Source organism: Rhinoderma darwinii, chromosome 8 (assembly GCF_050947455.1).
Source record: "Rhinoderma darwinii isolate aRhiDar2 chromosome 8, aRhiDar2.hap1, whole genome shotgun sequence".
NCBI classification, from domain to species: domain Eukaryota; kingdom Metazoa; phylum Chordata; class Amphibia; order Anura; family Rhinodermatidae; genus Rhinoderma; species Rhinoderma darwinii.
Window position 1 is genome coordinate 101,492,134 of NC_134694.1, and position 15,601 is coordinate 101,507,734.

Sequence of the window (15,601 nt, forward strand, 5' to 3'; positions counted from 1 at the left end):
TTCAGGCAATTTAAACTGCATTAAAAAGAAAAACGTTTCTAAAAATGCTAGCGTTATTGAACTGTTACGTGTTTTTTAAGGCCTTTTTAATTTGGGCTCATACCCAGAACATGCTGCGTTTGGAAAAATACGCCACAAAAATTACCTCAAAACCGCCACAAACCAAAACGCAGTGGTGTATTGTGCATATTATATTTTACCATAGACTTTAATATAACATCTGGTCAGGCTAAAAAACACACTATAAAATGCAACGAGACCGCCATTAAAAACACCACGAAAAAGACACAAAACCCCAGCAAAACGCTGTGTGTGAACAGCGTTATGTTCCGTTTTTAATGGCATTTTTTTTGTTTTTGTGGTGCCGCCAGATGTTCTATTAAAGACTAAAGTACAATATCAAATGCACTACATACACTTTGTTTTTGTTTGTGCCGTTTTTTTGAGGCAATTTTGTCATTGCGATTTTTTTTCCACACATTCTGGGAATGGCGTTTTTTTTTGCATGTTAGGGTATGCTCACACGATGAGAGGCTTTTACGGCTGAAATGACAGCCTGTTTTCAGAAGAAAACAGCTGCGTCGTTTCAGCCGTAAATGCTCCTCCTCGTAATATACGAGGCGTCTGTGATACTCGTATATCTTGAGCTGCTCTTCATTGAGTTCAATGAAGAACGGCTCAAATTACGTGGCAAAGAAGTGCCCTGCACTTCTTTGCCGAGGCAGTCAATTTACGCGTCGTCGTTTGACAGCTGTCAAACGACGACGCGTAAATGACAGGTCGTCTGCACAGTACGTCGGCAAACCCATTCAAATGAATGGGCAGATGTTTGCCGACGTATTGTAGCCCTATTTTCAGGCGTAAATTGAGGCATAATACGCCTCGTTTACGCCTGAAAATAGGTTGTGTGAACCCAGCCTTACATTTTAATAACACTGGAGTTTTTTAGAAGTCATTTAAATTGCCACAAAAAAAAAAATCTGTGTGAAGCCCTTAAGCTGAATTCACACATGCAGTTTCTGATGACGTTTTGGTTTGTTTTTTTTGGCCAAAAAGTAGTCGATAAAAAAAAAGTAGATGTATAAGGCTCAGTTCTGACAGGTTGGATTTCTCTGCAGATTTGCATGTTTTAGCCCGGACAAAAGAAATTACATGTTAAACGCTCCTAAATACTGTGTGTGGAAGGGTTTGTTCACACGTGGCAGATTTGTTTTAGAAATCGACAATTATTTTTTTTCCAATAATAGTATATTTGAACTGTTATGTATGCAATTCCCTTCTTTCTTCTGTCACCAATCATCACGTGAAATGTCTATACTTTTATTATATATATATTTATTTATTTATTTATATATTTGGTGTCTGCTCGTATGTTCTGTAACCACACACTATGATCCCGGCTTTCTGCCTCCCCGTCCACCATTTTCTCCTGACACTGGTCAAATCTAAACAGGAACCAGGTCAGGAGCGTGTGTAGGAAGTAGACGCGGCGGGGCGCCAGAACTCCGCGCATGCGCGGCGTCCGTTTCTTGCCGACTGTACCGTTTTCCTCCTGCACTACATGACCCATGATCCTCAGCGAGTTGCAGCTGCTTGGCTTGTTATGGTCGAAGTTTAGGTGGCGTGGAGGAAAATGTCTCCAGCAATAAGATCGGTGAAGATCTGGAGATGTAAGTCCCGGTTATATATGTGTATGGATGTATATGGGGACGTGCACTGATGGATGTGTGGCTGGCACTGCAACCAATCAGCCCTTAGCCATCATTGGGGGAGACTCATAGACGTTTGCATTTATCATCATCATCATCATGTATATAGTAACAATCCTGCTTTAGGATCTACCAGGCACATTTATCAATTCAGTTACGTCTGGCGTAAATACATTGATAATGGTGTTCATCCTTTGTCCGACACCTTCAAACATTTTGGGAAAAGGGGTGTGGCTTTCATGGTTTCTGAGCGCCGGTTCGTCAATAGTTGCGCCGTATTTATCAATTGGCGCACATCGTCTTGGGGAATACAGTGCATGCTACGCTGCGAGGCTCTAGTCACGTCACGTCTCTGATGTACGTATACGCCAGCGTGGCTATAAACTATCATCAGCCAAAAAGCGTTTATTTGGCCGATATACGTCCGTATAACTTTCGGCTAGGGCTATATGGCGGCCGCCTGCGCCGCAAGTAATGGAAGTGAATTTGGCAGTGGTCCGGATACACTGCGACACGATAGTGGCTACAATCCAGCAGGTTTTGGATTTCGTGTGACTGTCGTGTCGCGGTCGTCACAGGTTGCAGTGCAGCCTCATTTACTTTCTTGTGAATCAGGCAGCGCGACACGGCGATCTTTGGGCGTGCGAACTGTGTTGCGACCAAAGTCACAATGTAGCCCTTACCAGAGTTATTCAATACAAAGGGATCCTGCGATAAAAAAAAAAAAAAAAGTATACCGCGCAATAATGGGCGTTAATGGCAGATGTATGCCGCAGTATAGGTTGGCCAGCACACTGAACGTATAAAAAGACCTAATTACATACTGGTAACCGCTTGGTGGTGCACTAGTTTTAGTAAATTTGCCCCTGTATGCACATAAATAAGGCACATGCATCAATGGATGATATTTAGGGCTTGTCCACACGTAGCGGAACTGCGGATGGAGAATACGCCGCCAAGTGGATGAGATTTAACAAATCTCATCCACACTGTGCGTAAAATTTTCTTACAGAAATTGATATGCGGTGCGTATTTTTCAGACTGAAGCATGTCCATTCCTGCTGCGGAAAGTGGACTGAATTTTCTGAAGAGATATCGCCATCTCCCAATATTGTGAAAAATGCAGATTTTCTGCAGCAATTCCGTTACGTGTGAACAAGCCCTTCTCAATAGACACTTGACAATGCATTTGTGAGTCACCAGAAATGGAGCAAATTGTGCCATTTTTCTTTAAACGTACCGCTACAGGTTTAAAGCGCGTCAATAGAATGTTGTGTGGCTAAGAGGAGGTGTGAAATGCGCCAACGTCGTACATCGTGTACATATAACAAGACCTGAAATAAAGAGGAACGAGTCTAATCTAATGTGCCTCACGTGAACCAAATATATCCTACCATGTACCATTTTTTGCTACTTTTAAAGTAATTCATCATACAACACTTAGTACATCTCGTCTTTCCTGTGTACATGCACGCTAATATTTTTATGTCAACAATTGGCGCACGTCCATATTAAAACTGTTGCTGAAACCAATAGGGGTTGTTGCAGCACGTGCTTCAATTGTCTGCACAGTGCTCATTTAAGGCTGATCTGTCACTATACTAAGCTGCCTTGATACGGGTCCGCTGTACTATTAGCCCAAATGGCACAACGTAATATTGTGCGGCTAGTAGCAGCTAACAAAGCATATAGTGGACTCCTAGTCGCCCATGATTGATGGTGGTGGCGGCGAGGGGAAGAGTGTTCCGCTCTAGAATACAGTGGACTCATAAATCCACTGTATTCTTTGTTAGCCGCTATTAGCCAATATTTTTGTTGTTGTTTCAGGTAATAAAAGAGCGGATCTGTCCCCGTACTATGCTAACGTTTAACAGGGTAGTGTGTTATGATGACCGGTCCACGTTAAGCTGTTCATGTAGTGAACGAGAAGGCAAAAAAACAAAAAACCTTTGAAAGCTGGGTGTCCGACCCACTGGATATTAATCTGGAGCACTATAGAAACACAGCGCTCATAACCTTCCTGGGAACCTGTATAAGGAATCACTGTTTTCTCTGAGCATGTGTAAGTTATTCCTTATTGCATGGGCAGGTCATGACCGTTGTCCGGGACCGTAGCGCACGATCAGTGGGAGACATTATAGGGGACACCTTGGGGGTGAATGCCTCCACTATAAGGAATACATCAAGCTGTGTCCACCTTGTAGCCCGGTATTTTCACTTATGATAGGATTAGGTCAGGCCTAGACAAATTTTACCTCGGTCTAGAAGCCCGCCACGGTAAGGAGGTGTCCGCCCTGCTACGTATGGTACACGCCTGGCTTTACACGTCACTGAAGTAGTCAGAATAGAGCTTCCCCGTCGCCCAGTTGCGAGGGCCGATTTTCTAGTCACCATGGTAATTTGTTTTTGTCCAGCCCTAGATTTAGTAACAAACACCGTAGGAAATTATGCAAACACGGCACATTTGGTATATAATGTAGTATAAATACGTAGGCCTCATGCACACGACCGTAGCCATGTGCACGCCCGTGATTTTCGGGTCGGCCGGCTGCGGAGTGACACCCGTGAGCCGCCCGCAAATCGTGGGCTGTGCACATGGCCGCGTCCATTATTTCCTATGAGCCTGGACCGCAGAACACGGCCATAATAAGACATTCTCGTTCTTTCTGCGGTCCGGTCTCCTGGGCCATGCACGGACCGTGGAAATCACGGTTGTGTGCATGGGCCCATAGGAATGAATGGGGCCGCAATTCTCCCGTGTATTTTTGGGGGAATTTCAGCCGCAAAAGCACGTTCGTGTGCATGGGGCCTTTAGTCCCTTTTAGTTATATGTGCTCACTTGTGTTTTTTTTGTTTTACTAGACTGAAGATGTTGCAGTTGTATATCCAGTGGATCCCACTTGTTGTACCGTCAGAAGAAGTTCTAATCTTAAATGGACCATTAAACCTCTGAGGGACTTTGTTACTGTCATCAAAACGTTCAATTAAAAAAAAAAATTGTAATCCATCAAAAATGACTGAAAACTCAATGCCAGCACCCATAAACCTGTCATCACAGAAATATAATGGTAACGAATGTGATGAGAGCTTTAACAGAGAATCTGCCTATATATCCCATCACCTGACACACACCATGACAGAAGAAGATGATGAGGCATCTGCGACATACGCTACTGCTCATGACTATTCACCTCAGGCTCTGCAAAAAACAGAACCAGTACAGTGTTCAGAATGTGGAAATTATTTTCCATCCATTTTGGAACTTCACATGCATTTTAAAACCCACGTAAGGGCGAGACCGTTTTCTTGTATTAAATGTGGGAAAACTTTTAGTTGGAAGTCGAATCTCAAAAGACATTTGAAGATTCATCTGAAAGACGACTTGGTGATGACAAGATGTGTTAATGGAGATACATGGGAAGAAATCCAGACAGAAGTTAGATCATTTCCCTGTCCTCAGTGTGAGAAGACCTTTCCATGTCTTGGATCACTTAAGAAGCACCAGAAGCTCCACACATCGCAAGGGGCACATGCCTGTCCTGAATGTGGGAAAAAATTCTCCTCAAGTTCCAAGGTGAAGAGTCACCTAAAAACTCATTCTGGGGAAAAACCGTTTCAATGTATGAAATGTGGGAAACGTTTTGGCTGGAACTCTAATCTAAAAAGACATCAAAGGGTCCACGCTGGAGGAAAAGCAACCAAACAATTTTATGGGCCTTCAAGCTCGAACATGGACACCTCATCTCTCAATGAATGTGCTGAGCTTTTCACCAAGAACGTCTACTATGTTAGTAATGATGAGATCCACACGGTGGTTAAGCTGTTTCCGTGTTTAGAGTGTGGACATTATTTCAACAGTTGTTTACAGCTAAAAAAGCACCATCGTATCCACACCAAGAAGAAGTTTCATGTTTGTGGTGAATGTGGAATGACGTTCTCCTGTAAATTTAAGTTCCGGAGCCATCAGAAGGTTCACATAAAAGAGAAGCCATTCAAATGTCTCACATGTGGAAGATCTTTTGGGTGGAAGTCGAACCTTACGAGGCACTTGAAGGTTCATGCCAATGAAAAGCCTTTGGTATGTCAAGAATGTGGTAGGAAGTTTTTGTGGAGCTCAAATCTCAGAAGACATGTGAAGATTCATTTAGGACAAAGGGTTGCGGCTTGTTTTAAGAGTAGATCAAACTTGACCTACAAGAAGAGAAGTCCTATTGCTACCAAAATGGTTCAGACAAGGTATAAAGAACTTGCAAAATCCGGTTATGACGGTTATTTTATATCTATTTCTGGGAAGGAACATAGAATGTATCCAGAAGAAAGACTGTATGGATGCATTAGATGTGGTAGAAGATACAGGTCATATTTTAGTCTTTTCCTTCACAGAAGGATGCATGCAATGTTAAAACCGTTTTCATGTTGTGAGTGCGAGGAAAGGTTTTTAACCAAGAGACATCTTCTTCATCATGCGAAAATGCACACAGCGGAAAATATTGTCATTTTATGAAGAGGAAGACCAGTTTTTCATTCTTTTTTTTTTAACTTCCCTTTGACAATACAGCTTTGAATAAAAAGTGTGTTCACAATGCTAGAAAAAGTTTTTGTAGAACTTGTGTTAAAAGACCAAAAACCTAAAATAGACACTGCTTGTATGTAAGATTAATGTATATACTGTGTGTATTGTTGATGTGGTGAATTTAAGGAGACAGTCCTGTAGCTAGGAAAATGTCCACCCAGTATAAAGGTCCCTTCAGAGTTAGGCGTTTACATTTTCAATTGGGGTCAAACTATAACAGGGGTGCACAACCTGCGCCCAACGATGCCATCCTGTGTAGTCAGTAGCGATGGCCATTTCTAGGAGCGCCGGCCACTAGTTCTTTGTATCCGCATCCACAAAACGTTGTCCGGTGAACTTAAAAAGCATTGTAGTGATATGTATTACTTTGAACTTCTACGCGTAAAACAGTTTGTTGCCGCCGTTGGGTCACGTGATCGCCATTTTCCTTCTATTCAAATCCTACAGCATCTGCTTTAGGGACCGGAAGTCAGTCTCTCAATGCAAATCTATGAGCGCCTCGATGTGAGTCTGATAGACTTACATTGAGAGACTGACCTCCGGTTCCTACAGCAGACGCTGTAGGATTTGGATAGTCAGGTCCCATGCACACGACCGTAAAATCGCCCGTAATTACGGGCCCATTCGTTTCTATGACCGACGGACACCTGGTCACCTTCCCTCCCGTGTTTCTATGGAAGGGTGTCCGTGCCGTAGAAACCTGCCGAAAAAAATAGGACATGTCCTATCTTTCATTTTACATCCGTTCTCCTATACTTTATAATGGGAGCACGGCTCGTAAAGGGGTCGTAATTACGGGCGCGATCGTGTGCATGAAGCCTCAGAATGCAGATGATGTGACCCAACGGCTCAGTACGTAGCGGCTACCCGTAAACGAAAGTACCCGTTAAATCAATACACATCACTACATTGCCCTTTGTCACGTTTTTCATGTGACAAAGGGTACAGACACTGTATATGAGAGCAAGCAGTCTTTGGCATTGTGTATATGTCATTGACTGGCATGCACCAAATATTCGGCAACCTTTTGGTTTTATTACGGCCCCTGATCTAAAGTAGGTTGGGCACCTCTGCACCATAGCATTGACCTCAGTATTACATTAAATACTGTGTGTACAATTTTGCACCCAATTAGTTTTCATTTCTCTAAGCATCTAGAATAACAAATGTAAAAATTTTGCTAATCGCCTCGATGAAAAAAATGCTACCTACTTTTTCATAGACACTGGGACACATGTTTAGAAAGATATTTTGTGCTGACAGTTTTTGTCAGTCGAAATGGCGCAAAATTTTATGAATTTTCACCAAATTGAAGGGATTGTCCAATATGGGGGCTGTTTTTTATACTAATGACCTATCCACAGAATAGGTCATCAGTATATGATTGGTGGGGGTCCAACACCCCGAGCCCGCACCGATCAGCTGCTCCGACTGCCTCCGGGAGAAGTGCAGCAGTCGGTGCCGGAAGCAGAAGGCTCCGACCACTTTATAGCGGCCGTGTTGCGTTACTGCAGCTCTGCTCCTATTCATTTGAATAGGAGCAGTACTGCAGCACGGCCGCTATACAGTGGTCGGCACCTTCTGGTTACGGCACCGACCCCTGTATAGCTTCTGGCGCCTGGATGTAGCCGGAATATCTGATCCGTACGGGGTTGTCGGACCCCCACCAATCATACTGATAGGTCATCAGTATAAAAGGCAGCCTCCAAACTGGACAACCCCTTTAACTAAATTTTTGTAGACTTGTAAGTATATATATATATATATATATATATATATATATATATATACACAAATGTCTCAAAATAAATGAGGATTCCGACACGTTTTGCTTGTGCACATCTGACCAGGTGTGTGATATGCGACAGTTTTATGGTGCTGAAAATGTTGTTCCTTACTCCATCAATCTTGGGGGAATTTATTTTGTTTACGACACCAGTTTTCAGGCGTAGAAAACTCACAAATGCATTTATGTTGCTTACTCCACTTTTAAAAGGGGAGGAGTTTCATGGAAGGGGCGGAGTCACACAACACATTTGCTATTATTTATGTCAGAAACCGGCTTTAACGAGCTGGCGTACGGACAGCGTGTGATGTGACAAAGTCGTTAAGATGCGTGTGCCTTTTAACAAAGTAGCCGCATCTTAATCTCGTGGCTTAACACTAAGACATACATGTGCCCCTTTATGTGGACCAAAATCACAATCTACATTTGTGTCCACAGGGAGCCACCAAAACACATGTAGCACTTTTGTTGGGACACTTGAAGACATTAAGCCAATAGCCTCCGTCACACAGTGTTATTTTTGTTGTTTTTTATGTTTGTAGCATTTTAACACACATTGAAAAAAAATCCATGCTTCTCTATGGAGGTTTTTACATGTGCATTTGCGTTTTTGTGTTTTTTTTTGTCAGTTTTGACTTTTCTGTTTTGTTTTGTACATACCAGTTTTATTCCTTTCCCATAGAAAAAAAGCAGCCAACTGCTGTGTGTGAAACTGGCCTATAACTTAAAGGGGTTTTCCCCATTAAAGAAAGTGATGGCATTTCGCTATGATATGCCATCACTTTCTGATCGGTGGGGGTCCGACTGTATGAACACCAACCAACCCAAAGAATGAGGGAGCCACAGCACTGGTTTAGTGCTGCGGCTCCTTCAAAGCACTGTCGCACTCCCGGCCACTGGCTGTGAAATGGTAAACTAGCGCTGCGGCCCCTTCAGTCTAAGGATTGTGAGCGTAAAGAGGTTTTCCCTTCAACATTTATGGTGTGTCGATTAGATCCAATCAGTGGGGGGTCCAACTGCTGGAACAGAAGCCATATATGTTCTCCATTAGAAAACACCTTTAAGGGTGGTTTCACACACAGTGGTTTTTTTTGTGGCTGTCAGAAGTGGATTCAAAGGAAATGGGAAATATAATGGAATGACATGTACTTTTCCTGTTGGATTCACTTCTGGCTTTCGGTAAAAAAAAATCTTGCTGTTTTTTCCTAAAAAACAAAACACAAACCACCTGCTGTGTTTGAAACCACTCTAAGGCTATGTTCACACGGGGTCTTTTGCCGAGTTTATTGACGCGGAAACCGCGTCGCAAAACTCGGCAGAAACTCCCCGAGAACGCCTCCCATTGATTTCAATGGGAGGCGTCGGCGTCTTTTTCCCGCGAGCAGTAAAACTGCCTCGCGGGAAAAAGAAGCGACATGCCCTATCTTCGGGCGCTTCCGCCTCCGACCTCCCATTGACTTCAATGGGAGGCAGGAGAAAGCGTGTTTTCTGCCCGCGGCGCTCAATGGCCGCGGGCGAAAAACGGCGCGATCATTGCTATTCACACGGAGTATTTTGGGGGAGGAATATCTGCCTCAAAATTCCGTTTGGAGCTTTGAGGCAGATATTCCTCCCCCAAAATACTCCGTGTGAACATAGCCTAAGGCTATGTTCACACGGAGTATTTTGCAGGAGGAATATCTGCCTCAAAATTCCGTTTGGAACTTTGAGGCAGATTTTCCTCTCCCTGCACACCGATTTTCGCGGCGTTTTTCGCCCGCGGCCAAACACCGTGAAATACGCTTTCCCTGCCTCCGATTGAAGTCAATGGGAGGTCAGAGGCGTAAACGCCCGAAGATAGGGCATGTCGCTTCTTTTTCCCGCGAGGCAGTTTTACTGCTCGCGGGAAAAAGCCGCCGACGCCTCCCATTGAAATCAATGGGAGGCGTTTTCGGGCCGTTTTTGTTGAGTTTTGCAACGCGGTTTCCGCGTCAAAAAACTCGGCAAAATACTCCGTGTGAACATAGCCTAACATGGCAGAGAAGTAAGCTATTCAAAAACAATGTTTTGTCAGTCATTTCCCAGCCTGTTGCAACTTTTAAACCCTTTTATATGAATTATTACTAACCTATTTTAACGGAGGTCAATTGTACTAAACTTTTAGGGTATGTTCACACGGCTTAGCAAAATACATCTGAAAATACAGAGCTGTAATTCGAGGCAGTGCGTGTGAACATACCCTAACTCTTTCAATTTATTGCCCCCTAGAGAACCTTTCATCTGCCCATACATGAGCAGCTGAGTGCAGCCTGTAGTGGGCAGAGCTTCACAAACACTGTCACACGTAAAATTACCACACACACAGACTGGTGGTTCTGCAGAGAGCGTGCATGCGTGAGGGCGCGCGCGAACGCTCTCTGCAGAACCACCAGTCTGTGTGTGTTCTCGCGGGAGGGAACACAACGCAAGCCGCCCTGACACTGTCCGTAGCTGATTGGACAGTGTCAGAGCTAAGAGTATAACGCCCCCTTGCCTTGAAATGCCTCATTGACAGTGCAGGGGGTTATTTACATATTGGGCGCCAAATATAATGGCTCCGATATGAAAATAACGGAGGAAGTTAGAAAAATAATTTTACGTCAGACGGTGTTTGTGAAGCCCGGCCTATTACATGCTGCACATGTATGGGCAGGTGAAAGGTTCTCTTTAACACGGGGAAATCTGGTATTTAAATGTTGTAGAAAGTTTCAATAGTCCCAGGTAAGGCGAAATTGACACTGTTATTTCACTACAATCTGTGTACACGTTTGAAGAGCGCCGCCGAGTGTATGCAACTGGATGCCTGTATACTTGCATACGTCTGCCATTGACTTTCTTTGTAAGGGCACATTCAGACGTGGCGGAATTGCTGTTGAATTCCGCTTTGGACAGTCTGCAGTGGAATTCTCCAGCGGCCGTTTTTTACATTTGTTTCTATACATTTTTAGGAAAGTTAGTTCAGACGTTGCGGAAAACTCCGCTGCGGACCATAGGCTGTGGTGCGGAATTTTCCCTCCGCAGCATGCACTGTCTGTGGCGGAGAAGAAGCGGAATTACACTGCGGATTTCAGCCTCTACAATGCAAAAACTGAAATCTGTGGCAAGTCCGCTGTCTTTTCTGCAACGTCTGAATTACCTGTCAAATATGCAAATGTTGGTGCAGATTCGTTGTGTAATTGCCCCAAATCTGCACCAACATTTGCAGCGGAAAAACTCTGCCATGTGTGAACGTGCCCTAATGATGAGCTGAATTGACACGGTGCTGACAGTAGTGAAGGGAAAAAGCAGCTTGGCAGTTGTAAAGAGGTCATTCCCTCTCATTCTGTATTACTAAACAGATATTCGTAAAAGTAAGCTAATTCGGAGAACCTCAAGTATTAATTTAAGATCCTAACATCTTGTAACATTTTGTTTATCTGTTTTAATAAATTGATTATTCAGTTGATTGTATTTAATTGTGTGTCCTTCTCTTTTCTCATCATGTTATTTTAAGTCAAAATATTTTCCAAAATGTTTGTTCAAGAAGGCTTATGGGACATTATCTAGTGGTAGATCTTCTGAAATATCGCCAAGGTGTAGCCCAGGTATTTAGGTCTGTCGAACAACAGTCAGGTTTTTCCATGTACATTATAACTGCATGGGATCCATACCCACGGTAAAAGGGGCAGTATTATGTGGCGCTGGTAAGTAATCATCCGTAAATACCCACTGCACTGCCGTATTGAGCACCAACCTGCCCTTTCTATTGCCCATTTGCCATCATGTTATACTCAACAGACTACCGCGCCAGGTTTGTTTTGCTTTTCAGTTTTGAGCAAAGTTTATGTTATATATATATATATATATATATCTCATCAAAGAGAGAACGGCATTCACCCATAGTGAACATTTAACGTTTCAATCCCACCTTAGGCTAGATTCCCACTGGCTTTGCGCATCTCGGATGCGCGGCAGTTTTTCACATCCAAGGTGCATCCATGCTCGGCGCTGCGGGATTCTATATCACGCATCCCCCATAAACTAGAGTCTATGGAGGGATGCGTGAAAAAATAGAACATTTCCTATTTTCTCACGGACCCTTCACACGGTCCGTTGAAACAACGGCCGTCTGAAGGGCCACATTGAATTATATAGGTCCGTGTGATGGCCGTTGTTCCAACAGCCGTCACACGGACGTTTAGTACATTAGTGTGAATAAGGCCTTAGTCATATATATATATATATATATAAAAATAATACACTAAAGTGTCAGTCCAGTTATACTCTTCCACCCAAACTAACATCTAACTAACCTAGACGCTCCTGTGCACTAGGCAGTACTGTAAGGGTATGACACGACAACGCCAAATACGTTTGAAATTCCGGAGCTGTTTTCAAGAGAAAACAGCTCTTGAATTTCAAACGTTTTTACAAGTGCACGCGTTTTTCACTGCGTTTCTTACGGATGTAATTGGAGCTGGTTTTCATTGGAGTCAATGAAAAACTGCTCCAATTACGTTCCAAGAAGTGTCCTGCACTTCTTTGCCTCGGCCGTAATTTTACGCTTAGTCTTTTGACAGCGACGCGTAAAATGACAGCTCGTCTGCACAGAACATCGTAAGACCCATTGCAAGCAATGGCCAGATGTTTGCCGATGTATTGGAGCCGTCTTTTCAGGCGTAATTCGAGGCGTAAAACGCCTCCATTACGTCTGAAAAGAGGTCGTGTGAACATACCTTTAACGGTCTGGCCGTGGCAACTGAATGACGCCCGGAGAGTATCGTGCACGGGTCCAATTAATTCGAATTGGACCCGTGCACAGTGTTTTACGGGCGTCGTCGTAGAACTATGTGCATTTTAATCCACGTCCCCTTTTCTAGACACTTTTTGAAAAAGTCTAGTAAGGCACAAGCATCTGTGCTTCGATTCAAAATTAAATCTAAAATGAAATGCGCCAAATTGTGCCACATTGACACATTCTAGATGCAGACACAGTAGTAAATCTGTTCCATTATTTCATAGTGCGAAGACCAGACCTTAAACTCATTCCGACCCCAGACGAGACTCCTAAACTCATTCCGACCCCAGACGAGACTCCTAAACTCATTCCGACCCCAGACGAGACTCCTAAACTCATTCCGACCCCAGACGAGACTCCTAAACTCATTCCGACCCCAGACGAGACTCCTAAACTCATTCCGACCCCAGACGAGACTCCTAAACTCATTCCGACCCCAGACGAGACTCCTAAACTCATTCCGACCCCAGACGAGACTCCTAAACTCATTCCGACCCCAGACGAGACTCCTAAACTCATTCCGACCCCAGACGAGACTCCTAAACTCATTCCGACCCCAGACGAGACTCCTAAACTCATTCCGACCCCAGACGAGACTCCTAAACTCATTCAGACCCCTGCAACAAAAGAAAAATGTATACTTCACACTCCCAGGTCCTCTTTTCTTTCAGGAGCCGCCGCACACAACATCTTGGTGCTGGCCGTAGTACCGTACCTGACGGCAGACCTGACATCATAGATGCATTGAAGGAGACCATGCCCTCCTCCATTGCATCTATGACAGCAAGTCTGTGGGGTCTGGACAGCTGGCGTCCCTAATCTGGATTCGGACTGCACTACGGTTGAGGACTGCTGATATAGTCTCCGTCTGGAGCATTCTTAGGGCTCCTGCACACGGACGTATTATGGCTCCATACAACCTCTGATTTGCATGGGCCAATAGTGTACCTCGAAAGGCCTCTAATTTAAGGCTTTAATTGTATTTTTCCTTGCCAGAACAAAAAACATTTGGAGCTAAAACGTGTCCGCAATTGGTAGCCACTGTGAAAAACTGGCATTTCTGAAAATACCCATCAGTTATCAGAGATATATTTACGTCCCACACTGAAATATTGTGATACTATTGTAAATGTATATTTTGCTATTTCTCAAGGCTAGGTTCACATCTCGTTTTTACTGTACGTCTGATGTGCATATTTTGACATTAAAAAAAAACCTGTGTCAAAACGTGCACCACAGGGTGTACATTGATTTCTATGGTCTGGACGGACGCCCTAATGGTGTAGTTTGTGCATATGTTTTGTGTGCTTACGTTCTATCTTTTTTATTTTTTTTCCATGTCCTGAAAAACTTAGTCTGCTACGCTTTTCAGTACCTTTCCAAAACTTATACCACACGTATTCCTTTTTACTTGTATTGAAGTCAATGGACGACGTATGCAATCTTAAACCCTACATTTGCATATGTAAAACGTATACGTTTTTGTCATCATATATGTGAAATCTACTTTATAAAGTTTGATTTAGCTCAAGAACAAAAAAAGTATACGTTTTTTTTTAGAAGTAAGGATGGACACAAACGTATAAAAAACTGTATTCTACAAAAAAAAGTAAGTATATGTTACAAATGCATACGTTTTTGTAACTTTAAAAACGTAAACGTCGTCGTATACCACAAACGTCTGCACAAAACGAGATGTGAACTTAGCCTAAGAGCCTGTTCACATCAGTGTCTTTCCGTTGAGGGGTTCCGTTGTTTTTGACGGAATCGAGGGGTTCGACTGCGCTATTGATTCCGTCAAAAACAACGGAACCCCCCCCAACGGAAAGACAACGCTGAAGTGAACACAGCCTAAATCCAATTGTGTAGAACTGCACAAAACGGCTTCTTGCCTTCTATCCTTCTCACCTCATACAATTCAACAAGCGGCCGCAGCGTCTATTCTCTGCTGTAGTTTAGAGGTTGCCTCGTAGAGGTTAACAAACTGCGAATCTCAGCTAACAAGGTTTGTTAATCAAATAAGGCGCAGGGGCAACGGGGCAGTCAAATGAGTCCAGGGCAGCAGCTAATGACATCCCGTTAATTCCAGCATTGTGTGTACTGCGCTATATACACACAGTAAGAATACACGCCCATCCAGAGTTGTCAGTGTGAAGACTAGGTAATAAGACGCCTGTATGGCCGGGAGCGAACTATTAATACAGAATTTAAAAATCCTTTTAAAAATGAACTGTCCCATCATATAACCCCCACCCCTCCCTTTTCTGTGTCCGTCGGATGGTTTTGCATGGGAAGGAAGAGCCGTTTTCTCTATGTATGTGACAAAAGCCGCTCAGCTTCATATGCAAACTTCTGGGACATTCAAATTATTAGAAGCCAATAAAAGGACCATGACAGTCCCAATATCTCCCATAGGAGAATTTCATCCTACACTGATTGACTGGTCTTTCTTTTTGAGGACTTTCAGGGTCGTTCCAACCAGGTAGGTGAACCAGGTGGATATGAAAAGGTGACCTACAGTAGTGAAGAAGATGCAGCTTTTCGGCTGCTGAGGAACTACAACTCACAACATACTCTAGTCATCTAATTGTGGTGCATGATCTTCTATACCGCCTTCTCTCGTGCCAGGATTAGCACCGTATCCTATACTACCCATCAAAAATCTCTATAATATTGCACTTTTTGGAAAATCAACTTTCGAATTCTATTTATGGAACATTGTTTTTACAACCAGGGAT

General features: G+C 43.5%; 1 protein-coding gene across 1 annotated transcript; it reads left to right on the forward strand.

Annotated features, from left to right (window-relative positions):
* The first annotated feature begins 1,463 nt into the window (after positions 1-1,463).
* Positions 1,464-9,356, forward strand: LOC142659654 (uncharacterized). Its single transcript, XM_075836017.1, has 2 exons — positions 1,464-1,670; positions 4,572-9,356. Exon 2 carries the CDS (start codon positions 4,723-4,725, stop codon positions 6,211-6,213), a length of 1,491 nt encoding a protein of 496 aa, XP_075692132.1. The 5' UTR covers positions 1,464-1,670; positions 4,572-4,722; the 3' UTR covers positions 6,214-9,356.
* Positions 9,357-15,601: the final 6,245 nt, after the last annotated feature.

Coding starts and splice junctions, on each gene's coding strand:
- LOC142659654 (XM_075836017.1), top strand. CDS start 4,723: ATGACTGAAAACTCAATGCCAGCACCCATAAACCTGTCATCACAGAAA.